Source organism: Macaca mulatta, chromosome 18 (assembly GCF_049350105.2).
Source record: "Macaca mulatta isolate MMU2019108-1 chromosome 18, T2T-MMU8v2.0, whole genome shotgun sequence".
Taxonomy (NCBI): domain Eukaryota; kingdom Metazoa; phylum Chordata; class Mammalia; order Primates; family Cercopithecidae; genus Macaca; species Macaca mulatta.
In genome coordinates this window covers 71496962-71514144 of record NC_133423.1, presented here as the reverse complement: position 1 = coordinate 71514144, position 17183 = coordinate 71496962, and the positions used below count along the sequence as shown (strand labels likewise).

At 38.0% G+C, this 17183-nt stretch overlaps 1 protein-coding gene across 2 annotated transcripts in view; it reads right to left on the bottom strand.

Annotated features, from left to right (window-relative positions):
* USP14 (ubiquitin specific peptidase 14) overlaps nucleotides 1-17183 on the bottom strand; it is a 56694-nt gene that overhangs the window by 32618 nt on the left and 6893 nt on the right. Inside the window, 3 exon segments of one of the 2 annotated variants that reach the window (NM_001266739.1) lie at nucleotides 2220-2323; nucleotides 3505-3609; nucleotides 15688-15720. In NM_001266739.1, coding sequence (NP_001253668.1) covers nucleotides 2220-2323; nucleotides 3505-3609; nucleotides 15688-15720 — 242 coding nt within the window. 2 annotated transcript variants of the gene reach the window in all.

The window sequence follows — 17183 nt, the reverse complement described above, 5'->3', positions numbered from 1 at the left end:
CCCATCTAGCACCTTTTCTATATCCATTCTTCTCCAGGCAGTTGCACTGAGTATGCTGCAGTCTCCTGCCTCCAGACGCTTGCTTAAATACTATTTCCTCCAGTCCACTCTTACACTTCCCTAACCTCTCATCCAGGCTGGCATAATACCTAACTGTTTAAATACCAGTTACTCTAAGAGTCTTCCCAAACTATCCTTAGATACCCCTTATGAACCTCCTTAGATGTTCTCATAGCAGCCTACATTTCCCATCTCAGCAGTTCTGAAACAGTACCTGTTTACTTGATAGTCTTTCTCTATTAGACTGTAGGTGCCCTGAAGACAGATACTGTGTCTTGCTCACTGATAATACATCAGCTGTAATCTATGCAGTTTCTCATAAATACCTGACAACTATTCACTTCAGAGAAATGTAGAAAACCTTTAAAGTCACTCTTTCAGATTTCTGCACAGTCCTTCTCTCCCTTCTCTTCTGCTCAGTTCTATCACAACATTTCACAAGAGACTGAGGGAAAAAGCAAAAATCAATATTCATAAAGCTGTCTAGAATCCAAGTTGTAGTTCAGAATTGTCATAAAGAACTGACAATTTATGTATCAAGACAGTTATATAAATTTAGTCAGAATTAAGTTACATATTTTTTAAGTTACATTTATACTCACTGGAAGAAAGGACCCTTATTTGTAGACTATTTCACAGGTTCTCGAAACATTTGTAATTAATTCTTTACTCTTTTCCTTTCATACGATGGTATAAAAACAAAATGTTCTTTCTTTTTTGAAACCAGTACTGACTGACATAAGGATAGACATATATATAAATGGAAAAGAATCCAGGGTCCAGAAATGAACCTATACATTATGATCAACTGACTTTCAAAAAAGGTGCTAAGACAATTCAGTGGGGAAACAACAGCCTTCAACAAATGATGCTGGAAGAACTGGATATACACATGCAAAAGAATAGGCAAATACCTCCCTCCCTCCCACCATACATAAAAATTAACCACAGGCCTCAACAGAAGAGCTAAAAGTATATCAACTCTTGAAAAACAACAAAGAAGTAAGTTTTTGTAACCTAGAATTAGACAGTGGCTTCTTACATATGAAACCAAAAGCATATGTGACAAAAGAAAAAATTAAAATTAAGATTAAACTACATCAAAATTAAAAAACATTTGCACTACAAACGTATCATGAAGTAAAAGGACACTGCATACAACAGACTTAGGAAAAAAGATAAATTTTTTAAAAAGAAAGTAAAATGACCGCTAATAGTATAGAAGAAAAGATTTGCAAATTATCCATTGGGTAAAGAACTTGCATATATGTAAAAACACAATTGAATTTTTAAAAAGACAACCCACTTAAAACACAGGCAAAAGATTTAAACAGACATTTCTCCAAAGAAGATATACAAATGGCCAATAAGCACATGAAAAGATGCCCAACATCATTAGTCACTAAAACAAAATGTGCATGACAACCACAATGAGATACCACACTTCACACCGCTAGATGGCTTAATCAAAGACAGAAAATACTGGCAATCTTCTCACATAGCTGGTGAGAATGTAAAACAGTACTGTCGCTTTGGAAAATCATTGTGGCAGTTCCTCAAAACGTCAAACATAGTTACTATTATGAAAACGTTCATCTACACAAAAAACATGAACGTTCACAGCAGTATTACTTATAACAGCCAAAAAGGAGAAACAATCCAAATTTCCATCAACAAAATGAATGGATAAATAAAATGTGATATATACATAAAATGAAGTATTATTCGGCCATAAAATAGGAATGAGGTATTATATATGCTACAACATGAATGAACCACGGAAACATGCTAAATGAAAGAAGTCAGTCACAAAAAGATCACATATTCTGATTCAATTTATATGAAATGCCCAGAATAAGCAAATCTATGACAGAAAGTAGATTAATGTTTGGCTAAGGCTAGAGGTGGGTGAAAGGGTATAACGAGTGACTGCCAGTGAGTATGACACTTCTTTTGGGGGAGGTGGAACATGTCCTAAAATTGATTGTGGTGATGGTTGCACAAACTTGTGAATACTGTAAAAATCATTAAACATTTTAAAATGGTGAATTGTATAATAAATTAATTATATCTCATTAAGATGCTAAAGAAAACAAAACAAAACAATACTACTCACCCAAATGTGAACATCCCTTACCCAAAAAAGACTGCAGCCTTACCTTTTAAGGGCATCTTTGAGTTCAGGCACAGAACGAATACACTGAACTGTGGCATTCATGTAACAAGTGTTACCAAGGTTTGTCAATCCACATGGTAACTCCATCTAGTTTAAAAAAAAAAAAAAAAAAAAGGATTAAATCATTAAACCATTTTTGCAAAATGACATGACATATATAAATCACTAAAATTCTCATTTTGAATCAAGTACCATTTACTAGCTTCTACCAATTTATATTCTGCCTTCACTCTAAAGAAACAGTTTTATTTCTCCCCCCCAAAAAATGTTTACTTGGATCATGCTGGCCATCATATTATGTTTTAGTTTCCTTCTTAAAAATAAGAGAATAATCATACCAGTCTTGCCTTTTTGGCAGGTTTATCAGGAGAAGAGAACAGGCAAAACATGCATAGAAACACTTCAAAACAAAAAGCAAAATAAAAGGTTGGGTACAGTGGCTCACGCCTGTAATCCTAGCACTTTGGAAGGCTGAGGTGGAAGGATAGCTTGAGGTCAGAAGTTCAAGGTCATCCTAGGCAACACAGCAAGACCCTGTCTCTACCAAAAAAAAAAAAAATTTTTTTTTTTAATTTGCTGGGCATGGTGGTGCACGCCTACAATTTTCGCTACTCAGGAGGCTGAGGTGGGAGGATCACTTAAGCCCAGGAAGTTGAGGTTGTAGTGAGCTACGATCATACCACTGCACAACAGCCAGGGTGACAGAGCAAGACCCCATCTCAAGGGAAAAAAAAAAAAAAAAACAACAAGAAAATGAATGAATGGCACTCAATAAATGCAAGGTGTTAAAAAAAAATTTGACACATGTGTTGGCCAGTTTCTAAACTGATTTTGCATTTATTCAGGATAAAATGTATATATTTTCCACATGAAGGATTTAAAAAATTTAAATATCCCAGCATTTAAACTACTCTTTGACCCTGTTTTCTCATAAATAGTAAACACTTATATAGTACTATCTGCCAGAAACATATTACAGATATTAGCTAAATATATACAAGTTAAGCCTAAATAAATTCACTTGGAAGTCTGAAAACCAGTAGTAAGGTGTACAATACCAAAAACAACCCTAACTGTGCATTATTTAACCACAGAAGGACTCCCTTAATCTAATTAAAAATAATAAAACTCTTATTTACAGATAAAAACATCTATCTTGGTATTAATGATTAAGTCTTCAAGACATTTAGATACTACTTTCTGAAAGACACTGTAATAATGGTCCTTCAAAAAGTAGTATCAAACATATAAAATCTGGCGTGTCTTACAGCAGATGCTAACTGTTCTTCTGTCATGTCTTCTACGAAGACAGTTTTGGCTGAGGGTTCTTCTGGAAGAGCATCTGCTGACCCCATCATTAGTAGAGTCATTCCCTGTTTTTAAAAAAAGTTATTTCATGAAAATCCTTAAAAGTTGGTAATGTTTATGTCAAACAAAAGAAGCCAGGCACAAAAGAACACATATTACATAATTCTATTTGCCAAAAAAAGTAAATCTACAGAAAGTAGATTAGTTGCTGCCTAGGACTGGAGGTGGGAAGAGGGAGTGGCTTTAAATTGGTACAAGTTTCTTTCTGGGGTAATAGAAATGTTCTAAAATTAGATTGTGGTGAAGGCTGCACAACTCTGTAAATACACTATAAAAAATCACTGTATTGTTTAAAACAAGTAAAAAAGCCCTGGGGTGGCTGTTTGAGGCCAAGGCAAAGGTGTAAAGAAACTTCTTAGTGATGAAACTTCTAAATCGTGATTGTGGTGGTGGTTACGTGACAATACAGAATTGCCCAAAGTCATCAAACTGTACATCAAACACAGATGAATTTTACTCTATATAAATTGTACCTAAATAAAGCTGAAGGAAAAAACAAATATTGCCATAAAAACACCTAATAGTGTTTAGAATATTGTAGCAGAGGGAATTTCTCAAATGATTATTAACATTTAGTGGCATCACCTCTCTCCATAACAAACTAACAACTAATAAAATTCAGACCAGGCATAGTTGCTCATGCCTGTAATCCTAGCACTTTGGGAGGCCGAGGCTGGTGGATGGTTTGAGTCCCATTCAAGACTAGCCTGGGCAACCCCGTCTCTACAAAAAATACCAGTATTAGCTGGGTATAGGGGTGCGTGCCTGTAATCCCAGCTACTTGGGGGCTAAGGTGGGAGGATCACTAGAGCCTGGGAGGTTGAGGCTGCGGTGAGCTGTGATCTCACCACTTGCATTCCAGCCTGGGTGACAGAGTGAGACCCTGTCTCAAAAAACAAAACAAACAAACAAACACTAATAAAATTCTTTCCGTGTCTGTTGTGTAACTGTAGTGATTGTTTACATTTAAAAACAAATATTTTTAGAGCATTAAATTCTCCATTACTGAAAAATATCAAACCAAATACAGAGTAAATTTGTTCAAAATATCCAATTATATAATTCTACACATTAACCTAAGTAAATACTTTTATTGAATACATACGCAAACACTCCATACAATCAATAGAAGGACAAGGAAGACACTGTCATTGTAAAGCTCATAATCTTAAAATATGAACAACACCTTACTCTCTTACTCAATATCTTAATTGGAAGGCACGAACACATGAGACAAAGAAAAAGGTAGGACCAGAAGTGGAGGTTTAAAAAAAAAACAAAAACAAAAACAAAAAAACAGGGATGATAGCCAGAAGAAAAAATGATAGCCAGAAGACTAAAAATATCCAGATGATGATTAAAATTAGGAAATTAGTAAGGCCAACAAATTCAGTTAAGAATACCTACAATTAAATCTAAAGACCTTTATTCTATCACCTTTTATTTCTACATAGACATCTTATAATATCATTACAAAGCAGTAAAGCAGTACTAAGCCATCACTACAGAATTTTTTTTTTTTTTTTTTTTTAGAGACAGGGACTCACTCTGTCACCCAGGCAGGAGTGCAGTGGCACAATTACAGGTCACTGTAGCTTCAAACTTCTGGCCTCAAGTGATCCCCCCATCTCCCAAAGTGCTGGGATTGCAGGTATAAGCCACCCTACCAGGCTAAGAATCTTTTTCCAAAGACAACTGTCTCAGGAGCCAACTATTTAAAGAATATACTAGCAATAACCAGTTGGAAAACACAATAGAAGAAATGCCAACATATATCTAAGAATAAACATAACAAGAAAAATGTAATACTTTAATAAGAGAATAAAGCTTTACTTAAGGATAGAAAAAAAGCACCTAAGTAAATTGAAAGACATGACAAGTTCTGTACTTGAAAAATTACTATAAAGATGCAATTACAGTTATATAAACTTAATGAAATTCCTTTATAAAACCTTGCAAAATGATTCATTCATGCAGCAAATTTATACCCATGATAATAGCTAAGAAATTTCTGAAAAAGAATAGAGACTAAAACAATGCCCTTAAAAATTATTGGGAAAAGGGATTATATAATGAAAAACATTGAGAAAAACTGTATAATTTAGAAAAAACATACTATCAGCTCTCCACTTCATACCATACCACAATCATAATGAATTAAAGGTAAAGATTTAAATGTAAAAAAATTAATATTCATAAAAGAATGCAAGTGAATCCAAAAACTCATGCATTGTTGGAAGATTTTCTAAAAGTGACATAAATATTAAAAAGACTGATGTAACTAGCTACACAAATCTTAAAAATGTATAAAACATTTGAAAACAATAAACTAGGGGAAAAACTACACCATATATACTAAGCACTCAAAAAAGCAAATCTATAAGAAAAAGCAAATACATACGACAAAAATGGGCAAAAGAGATTTAAAAAAAAAAAAAAGGCTTAAAATTAAAGAACTAGGTAAGCTTCTACCTTAAGCTAGAAAAAGTAAAAATAGGCTGGGCGTGGTGGCTCACGCCTGTAATCCCAGTACTTTGGGAGGCCGAGACGGGCGGATCATGAGGTCAGGAGATGGAGACCATCTGGCTAACATGGTGAAACCCCATCTCTACTAAAAATACAAAAAATTAGCCAGGCATGGTGGCAGGCACCTGTAGTCCCAGCTACTTGGGAGGCTGAGGCAGGAGAATCGCGTAAACCCAGGAGCTTGTGCTGAGCCAAGATCGAGCCACTGCACTCCAGCCTGGGCGACAGAGCGAGACCTTGTCTCAAAAAAAGAAAAAGTAAAAATTAAAACCAAGCCACGTGTGGTGGCGCACACCTGCAGTCCAAGGTAATCGGAAGGCTAAGATGGGAAGACTGCTTAGCAGCTCAAGGCCAGCCTAAGCAACACAGCAAGATCCCATTTCTAAAACAAACAAAAAAAGTCACTATCATTTGCCTGGGTTTTAGCATTTCATTCAACAAAATATGATTATATAAAAATTCAAAATTAAAATTAAAATTTCAAAATTAAAAAAAACTAAAACCAAAGTAGAAAGAAAGCAAAGAGAAAAAATTAGCAAAGAGAAAAAATTAACAAAGTAATAAATGAACAGGCTAAAGATTTTTTTTTTGGTGGGGAAACCATCAATGAAAGTGATAAAACTCTGGCTTGATGATAAAGGAAACAGACAAATCATAATTTGCCCATACTAGAGAGTTTTCGAAAACGGCACTACACATTCTAGAATTAAAGGATAATAACATTAGAGTACGACAATCAATTCAACAAATTAAATTAAATGAACCAATTCCTTCAAAAATACTGATTATCAAGCTGATATGAAAGAAAACATAAAAAAATAGTCCTACATTTATCAAAGACGCTAAATTCTTAAAGTCTTCCTACAAAGAAAACTCCAAACCCAGACGATGTCTAGTGAACTAGGCTTCACAAGAGAATTTTAGTGAATCTAGGCTTCACTAGAGAATTTTAGGCAACATTTAAAGAAAAAATACCCCAGTGGAGTGGCAGCAGAAATAAAAAAGAAAAAATACAAACTCAGAAAAGAAGGGACGCTTCCTAACTCATTGTATAAGACCAACATTACATTGATAGCAAAACCAGATAAAAGAACACAAGAAAACTATAAACCATTACCTCTTATGAAAAGAGACACTAAAAACCTTAACAAAAAATAAGCAAATAGAATCTAGCAATATATAATGTACAAGTGGGGTTTATCCCAAGAATATAAGTTCTATTTAATACTCAGAAGTCGGTGTAGTTTACATTAATGGATTAAATGAGAGGAAGAAATGATATAGAAAAGGCATTTAACAAAATGACAAAATTCGACTTCCATTCATGACGAAACCTCTCAGCAAACTAGAAGCAGAGTTCCTGAACCTGATGATGAGCTTCTATAAACTACCTCCAGCCACGATGGAGGCTTTTCCCCTAAGGTCAGGAAAAAGGCAATGATGTCCACTATCAACCACTTCTACTCAGCACTGTTTAAAGTCTTAAGCATTGCAATAAAGAAAAAAAGAGAAACAAAATGCACAAAGATTAAAAAGGAAGAAATAAAATTGTCCTTATTTGAAGACGACATGTATACCTACAATATCCTAAGAAAGTAATACATGAAATAAAGTCAGAGCATACAAAGTCAATTATAAAAATTAACTTTATTTTTATATACTAGCAAGCAATTGGAAAATGACATTTCAAAAATACCACAGCTGGGTGCAGTGGCTCACACTTGTAATCCCAGCACTTTGGGAGGCCAAGGCAGGAGGATTACTTGAGGCTAGGAGTTCGAGACCAGCCTGGTCAACACAGCAAAACCCCATCTCTACTAAAAACACAAAAATTAGCCTGGCATAATGGCACATTCCTGTAGTCCCAGCTACTCAGAAGGCTGAGACACGAGAACTGCTTGAACCTGGGAGGCAGAGGCTACAGTGAGCCATGATCACGTCACTGCACTTCAGCCTGGGCAACAGAGTAGGACTCTGTCTCAAAAACAAAAACAAAAACTTAGCCAAGCACAATGGCCCATGCCTGTAGTCCCAGCTACTCAGGAGGGTGAGGTGGGAGAACCCCTTGAGCCCAAGAATTCAAGGCCACAGTGAGCTATGAGCCACTGCACTCCAGCCCATGGGACAAAGCAAGACCTCGTCTTAAAAAAAAAAAAAAAAAAGTACCACTTATGATAACATTAAAAACCACGAAATAAGCCGGATGCAGTGGCTTATGCCTATAATCCCAGCACTTGTGGAGGCTGAGGCGGGCGGATCAGGAGTTTGAGACCAGCCTGGCCAACATGGTGAAACCCCGTCTCTACTAAAAATACAAAAATTAGTCAGGCGTGGTGGCGGGTGCCTGTAATCCCAGCTACTCAGAAAGCTAAGGAAGGAGAATCACTCGAACCCAGGAGGCGGAGTCTGCAGTGAGCTGAGATCACGCCACTGCCCTCCAGCCTGGGCATCAGAGCGAGACTGTCTCAAAACAAACAAACAAACAAACAAACAAAAAAAACCATGAAATACTTAACAATATGTGGAACAAAATATGTGTAAGTCCCAACATTGAACATTGTTGTGAGAAATGTTAAGATCTAAATAAAGGAAAGGTTTACCATGTTTGTGAATTAGAAGACTCAATACTGAGATGTCCCAGACTGACATACCCATTCAATGCAATTCCAATAAAAATCACAGCAGGCTCTTATGGAGAAAATGACAAGCTGAATCTAAAAATATGCAAGAGACATACAAAGATCCCAGAATAGCCAACACAACTTTAAAAAAGAAAAACAACTGGAAAACTTAGACAACCTGATTTCAAGGCCTGAAGAATCAAAACAGCAGGGAGTGGGTACTGGTGTAAAGGTACATATAAAAATCAATGGAAGAAAACAGAATCCAGAAATAAACCCATACGTTTATGGTCAACTGATTTTCAACAAAGGCACCGAGGAAGAATGGAAAACAATAGTCTTTTCAACAAATGTTGCTCACTAAACTAAATATTCATGTGAAAAAAATAACCTCAACCACTGCTTAACAGCAAACACAAGAATTTACTCAAAACAGACAATAGGCCGGGTGCGGTGGCTCACACTTCTAATCCCAGCACTTTGGGAGGCTGAGGCGGGCGGACCACCTGAGGTCAGGAGTTCGAGACCAGCCTGACCAACATGGAGAAACCCCATCTCTACTAAAAAAAATACAAACAATTAGCTGGGTGTGATGGTGCACACCTGTAATCCTAGCTACTCGGGAGGCTGAGGCAGGAAAATTGCTTGAACCTGGGAGGCAGAGGTTGCAGTGAGCCGAGATAGCGCCATTGCACTCCAGCCTGGGCAACAAGTCTCAAAAAAAAAAAAAAAAAAAAAAAACAGACAATATAAGCCGGGCATGGTGGCTCACTCCTGTAATCCCAGCACTTTGGGAGGCCGAGGCAGGCGGATCACGAGGTAAGGAGTTCGACAACATCCTAGCTAACACGGTGAAACCCCATCTCTACTAAAACTAGAAAAAATTAGCCGGGTGTGGTGGCAGGCGCCTGTAGTCCCAGCTACTTGGGAGGCTGAGGCAGGAGAATGGCGTGAACCAGGAGGCGGAGCTTGCAGTGAGCCGAGATCGTGCCACTGCACTCCAGCCTAGGTGACAGAGGAAGACTCCATCTCAAAAAAAAAAAAAAAGATATCTAAATGTAACAGCTAAAACTTATTAAGTTTTAAAATAAAACAGGAAAAAAAAATCTTGTAAACTTGACACAGGCAAAGATTTCTTACAACATAGTTCAAATCAGTAAAAAATGTGATAAACTGACTTTGATAAAATTACCTTTTATCCAACAAAACAGTATTACATAGATTAAAACACAGGGATACCTTGAAGATATTGCAGTTTGGGTTCCAGAGCATGAGAAAGCAAATCTCACAATAAAGCAAGTCGCTCAAAAATTTTTCCCCAGTGCATACAAACGTCATGTTTATATCAGTCTGTAAACTATGCAAAAGCATTATGTCTAAAAAAGAATGCACACATCTTAATTTTAAAATAATTTATTGCTTAAAAAAAAGCTGACAATCATCTGAGCCTTCAGTTAATCATCTTCTTGCAGGGCGGGGGGTCCTGTTTCCAAGTTGATGGCTACTGACTGATGACAGCACTGGTTCCTGAATCCTGGGTAATTGCCTAAAATGAGACAATAAAACCTGCCGCACTGACTGACTTCCTTCATGAAAGAGTTCTCTGTAGCTTGCGGTGCTGTTTAACAGCATTTTATTCACAGTAGGACTTCTTTCAAAACTGGAGTCAATCCTCTCAATTCCTGCTGCTGCTTTATCAAGTAAGCCTGTGTAATATTTTAAATCCTTTGTTGTCGTTTCAACAACATTCACAGCTTCTTCATGAGGAGTAGAGTCTGTCTCAATAAATTACTTTCTTTGCACATCCGTAAGTTACCTCCTCAACTGTTCAAGTTGCATCATGAGATTGTGGCAATTCAGTCACAATTTCAAGCTCCATTTTTTTATTCTTTTTTGTTTTTTAGACACAGGGTCTCGCTCTGTCACTCAGATTGAAGTGTAGTGTCACAATCATAGATCACTGTAACCTCAAACTCCTAAGCTTAAGTGATCCTACTGCCTCAGTCTCCAGAGTAGTTAGGACTACAGGTATATACCATCATGCCCAACTAATTTTATTTTTTGTAAAGACAGGGTCTCACTGTGTTGCCCAGGCTGGTCTCGAACTCCCAGCCTGAAGCTCTCCTCCTATCCCAGACTCCCAAAGTGCTGGGATTATAGTAGTAAGCCACTGTGCCTGGGCACTTGTAATTCTAGTTTTCTTCCTATTTCCACCACATGGGCAGTTATATCCTCAACTCAAGTTTTGAACTCCTCAAAGTCATCCAACAAGGGTTAGAATCAGCTTCTTTCAAACTCCTGGTAATACTGACATTTTAACTTCCTTCCATGAATGTTCCTAATGGCATCAAGAATGGTGAATCCTTTCCAGAAAGTTTTTGATTCTGCCCAGATTCATGGAGAAATAACTTTATAGGGGAACTTTAGCCTTACAAAATGTATCTCTTAAATAATAAGATTTGAAAGTAGAAATTACTCCCTGATCCACGGGCTGCAGAATAGTTGTTGTGTTAGCACACATGAAAACAACATTCATCTCGTTTATCTCTCTCAAAGCTCTTGAGTGACTAGATGCATTGTCAATGAGCAGTAATATTTTGAAAGGAATCTTTCTGAGCAGTAAGTCTCAATGGTGGCCTTAAAATATTCACTACTCCATACTGTAAACAGATGTGCTGGCATCTGGGCTTTGTTGTTCCATATACAGAGCACAAGCAGAGTAGATTTAGCATCATTCTTAAGAGATCCACAGTTTGTGGAATGGTAAGTGAGCATTGGCTTCAACTTAAAGTCACCAGCTGCATAAGACTCTAACAAGACAGTCAGGCTGGCCTTTGAACCCAGGCACTGACTTCTCCTCTCTAGCTATGAAAGGCTTAGACAGCATCTTTTTCCAATATCAGGCTGTTCCATCCACATTGAAAATCTGCTGTATAGTGTAGCCACCTTCATCAGCAATCTTAGCTAGATCTTCTGGATAACTTACTGCAGCTTCTCCATCACCACTTACTGCTTCACCTTGCATTTTTATGTTACAGAGATTGCTTCTTTCTTTAAACCTTGTGAACCAACTTCTGCTAGCTTCAAATTATGTATCATATATATATATATATTTTTTTTTTTAAGTTTCTGGGTACATGTCCAGGATGTGCAGGTTTGTTACACAGGTAAACATGTGTCATAGCGGTTTGCTGTACCTATCAACCCATCACCTAGGTATTAAGCCCAGCATGCATTAGCTATTTATCCTGATGCTCTCCCCACATCCCACTGCCTGACAGGCCCCAGTGTGTGCTGTTCTCCTCCCTGTGTCCATGTATTCTCATTGTTCAGCTCCCACTTATAAGTGACAACATACAGTGTTCGGTTTTCTGTTCCTGTGTTAGTCTGATGAGGATAATGTAGCTTCCTCACCTCTCTCAGCCTTCACAGAATTAAAGAGAATTAGGGTCTTCCTCTGGTTAGGCTTTGACTTAAGGAAATGTGGCTAGTTTGATCTTCTATCCACACCACTTAAACTTTCTTCACATCAGCAATAAGGCTGCTTTGCTTTATCACTTGTGTGTTCATTGCAGTAACACTTCAAGAACTTTATCTTTTAAATTATAAATTTCCTTTGAAAACTGGACCTTTGTATTCACAACTTGGTTAACTGGTGCAAAATGCCTAGCTTTTGGCCTATCTTGGCTTTACACAGGCCTTCCTCTCTAAGCTTAATCATTTCTAGCTTTCTGTGGAAAGTAAGAAACATGAAACTCTTCCTTTCTCTTGAACACTTAGAGGCCATTATAGGGTTATTAACTGGCCTAATTTCAATACTGCCTTGTCTCAGGGAATAGGGAAGCCTGAGGAGAGGGAAGAGGGAATTGCGGGTCAGTGAGGCTGTCAGAACACACATTTACCGATTAAGTTTGCCATCTTACAGGTGTGATTCATGATACCCCAAAACAATTACAAAAGTAACATCAAAGATCAACACACTTGACGTGAGAGTAATGAAAATGTTTCAAATATTGCAAGAATCACCAAAATGTGACAAAGAGACATGAAGTGAACATAGGCTGCTGGAAAAATGATGCCTACAAACTTGCTCGACGCAAGGTGGCCACAAGCCTTCAATTTATAAAAATCACAATTATCTGTGAAGCACAAAGAATAAGGTGTGCCTTTATATGAAACTCTGGGGTCAATCATAATATTTAAGAGAGCAAAAGGGTAACAATACCAAGAAATTTGAGAACTGCATATCCCAAGGTTTAAGTTAAAAATCAGTGAGAATAACCACATTACCAAAAGAAAAAAAATCACACAATCATTTTAACAAACAGAAAAAGCACTTAACAAAATTTAATAGTCTTTCATAATTTTAAGTTGTAGTGAACTACAATAAGACAAGATGTCCACTCATTTTGTTCCTTTTTTTTTGAGGTGGAGTCTCGCTCTGTTGTCCAGGCTGGAGTGTAGTGGTGTGATCTCAGCTGACTGCAACCTCCGCCTCCTGAGGCCAAGCAATTCTCCTACCTCAGCCTCCTGACTAGCTGAGACTACAGGCGCGCACCATGACGCTCGGCTAATTTTTGTATTTTTAGTAGAGACGGGGTTTCACCATGTTGGCCAGGCTGGTCTCGAACTCCTGACCTTAAGTGATCCACCCTCCTTGGCCTCCCAAAGTGCTGGGATTACAGGCTTGAGCTACCACACCCAGACAAGATGTCCACTCTCATCACTTTTTTTTTTTTTTTTGAGATGGAGTCTTGCTCTGTTGCCCAGGCTGGAATGCAGTGGCATGATCTCGGCTCACTGCAAGCTCCGCCTCCTGGTTCACGCCATTCTCCTGCCTCAGCCTCCTGAGTAGCTGGAACTACAGGTGCCCGCCACCACGCCTGGCTAATTGTTTTTTTTTTTTTTCAGTAGAGACAGGTTTTCACCGTGTTAGCCAGGATGGTCTCGATCTCCTGACCTCGTGATCCACCCACCTCGGCCTCCCAAAGTGCTGGGATTACAGGCGTGAGCCACCACCCTCAGCCACTCTTCTCACTTTCTATTAACACTGTATTAGAAATCCTATCAAAAAGTAGGACAAAGCCTGGCACAGAGATCAAGGCATGAGGATCACTTGAGGTCAGAAGTTCAAGACCACCCTGGCCAACATGGCGAAACCAAAATACAAAAATTAGCCGAGCGTGGTGGTAGGCGTCTGTAATCCCAGCAATTCGGGAGGCTGAGGCAGGAGAATCACATGAACCGAGGGAGGCAGATAATGCAGTGAGCCAAGATCACACCACTGCACCCCAGCCTGGGCGACAAAGCAAGACTTTGTCTCAAAAAAAATAAATAAAAGAAGTCATCTGTTTATCAATTATACGTCAATAAAGTTTAAGAAAACTGAAAGTCATGAATATTGAAAAGGGAGAAGTAAAACTGTCATTATTTGCAGATAACATGTTTATGTACACAGAAAACCCAATGGAATCTGCCCAAAACACAACTGGAATTAGTAAGTAAATTGCTTACAAGAACCCAGAATGAAAATAAACTTAGAAAAATCAATTGTATTTTGGCCGGGCGCAGTGGCTCACGCCTGTAATCCTAGCACTTTGGGAGGCTAAGATGGGCGGATCACCTGAGGTCAGGAGTTTGAGACCAGCCTGGCCAATGTGGTGAAACTCCATCTCTACTAAAAATACAAAAATTAGCCGGGCATGGTGGTGGGTGCCTGTAATCCCAGCTGAGGCAGGAGAACTGCTTTAACCTGGGAGGCAGAGGTTGCAGTGAGCCGAGATCGCGCCACTGCACTCCAGCCTGGGCAACAAGAGTGAGACTCTGTCTCAAAAAAAAACAAAAAAGAAAAATCAATTGTATTTTTACATTCTAGCCATGAACGCTGGAAACAATTTTTTAATATCATTTTAAGCAGTGAACAAACGTTAAGTTCCAATAATTTAAGAGAAGTCATGCAAGGGCTGGGCACAGTGACTCACACCTGTTAATCCCAGCACTCTGGGAGGCCAAGGCAGGAAGATCACTTGAGCCCTGGAGTTTAAGACCAGCCTGAGAAACATAGTGACACCCCCATCTCTACAAAAAACAATTAAAATTAATTAATTAACTGGGCATGGTAACACATGCCTGTGGTCCCAGCTACTCTGAAGGTTGAGATGGAATGACTGCTTGAGCCTGGGAGTTTGAAGCTGCAGCAAGCTGTGACCATGCCACTGTGCTCCAGCATACATGACAGTGAGGCCCTGTCCCCCCCCTAAAAAAAAACACTCATGCAAAATCTCTATATTTAAAAACTACAACACTGCTAAGAGAAAACAGAGACCCAAACAAATAAGGAAGTACATCATATTCAAGGATTTTAATATGCAATATTGTTAAGATGTTTATTCTCCCCAAATTGAGCTACAGATTCAATGTAATCTCAAACAAAATCTCAAAGAGGAGAAAGTTGCAGAGCATAAGAATGTATACTACCTTATTCCAAGACTCTTTTTTTTTTTGGAGACAGTCTCGCTCCGTTGCCAGGCTGGAGTGCAGTGGCATGATCTCGGCTCACTGCAATCTCTGCCTCCCAGGTTCAAGCGATTCTCCTGCCTCCTGCCTCAGCCTCCCGAGTAGCTAGGATTACAGGTGTGCACCACCACACCCAGCTAATTTTTTTTTCAAGACTTTTATTATAAAGCTTTAGTAATCAAAACCATTTGGTACTAGTGTAACTCTAATCTACTAGATCAATGAAACAAAAACCAAAAATAAACCTGTAACTAGTTTTCAAGAAAGAGCCCAACACAAGTCAATGGGAAAAGGCAAGTATTTTCAACAGATAGTGCTGGAACAACTGGATATACATGTGAAAAAAAGTCATCTGGAATTTATTTTGGTATCATAATGAGGTTACCGCATTATAATAAACATCCATAAGATAATACTTACATTTTTTATTTTGATGTTTCCCCAATCATCATCCTGTTTCAAAGACAAACAAAAGACATTTAACCACTTCTGTACAAGCAGAACATAATCTAATAATCAATTTATTTTAACCTACTTCAAAACAGAATAAAATTTATCCTGTATGCAGATTTTATTTAAAATTACAGCAATAAAAAAAAAAATTTTTTTTGGCCAGGCACGGTGGCTCACGCCTGTAATCCCAGCACTTTGGGAGGCCAAGGCAGGCAGATCACCTGTGGTCAGGAGTTCGAAACCAGCCTGACCAATATAGAGAAACTCCATCTCTACTAAAAATACAAAAAGTAGCTGGGCATGGTGGTGCACACCTGTAATTCCAGCTACTCGGGAGGCTGAGGCAAGATAACTGCTTGAACCCAGGAGGCAGAGCTTACAGTGAGCCGAGATCTCACCACTGCACTCCAGCCTGGGCAACAGAGCAAGGCTCCATCTCAAAAAAAAAAAAAAAAATTTCTTTAAACACAAGCGGTCCTAAAGCCAGGGTTTCAAATAATTTGCTTCAACTGCATAAGGTAACACAATATAAAAGGCAGTAACCTTTACAGCATCAAATACTAAAAAACACATAAGTATAAAAAAAAATACTTTTAGCAAGTACTAAAATACACTTGACTAATGACAGATGATAGATCCTATTTTTTGGGTGTTTGGAACCAGCAGAGCTAATAAATAACTAGCTTACATGGCAAGAATGAAGAGTTAATGTAATTAAGGTGACTCTATAATTTACCATCAAAACCAGGAGACTCAGAAGAATACAAATGCTAGAATAAACCAGACTACCCAAGGCAAACTAAATCTTACTAGTACTTGCATAACCACAAATGTTTCTCAAGTGCTAAATTTCACATCTATAAAGCAATTACTTTCCCTTCAATATGTTAAATAAAGATCAATATATTTTTTTAAATGCATGATTAGTCCAGAGTAATATTTTAACTTACTGCAGCTAGGCCTTTCCCCTCATAGGATAAAGTCGATTCCATATTACTCCCTTTTATAGAAAGTATTGGGTATTCAATATGCTTGTCTACCCTTCATTGGTACCACTAATTATATCCTCTATCTGCTTTAAAATGGAACAGTAACTTCCTACAGGCCCTTCTCAATTTAAGGACTATGACCGCTAGAGATAACGAATGATAACTATAAATGCCCTCTAAGATCACTCACCCAAGGTCACACAAAGCTGGGAATGGAACACAGATCTGCTTGATTTATAAATCATAAGCTCATTTGGTGCCTTACTATGTTACTTAAACCTCTTTGACACTCATTTATAAAATTTCCTGATTTATAAGATATGGACAACATATAGCTGAAAATTAAAGAAAATAGAATAAAAGCCTGACACAGAATAAGTACTCAATAAATGGTAACTATTAGCAGTCACAGTTTCATTTAATTTGCATACTTCTGTAACTCCTGACAGCATACCACTAGTACAGTGTTCAGCA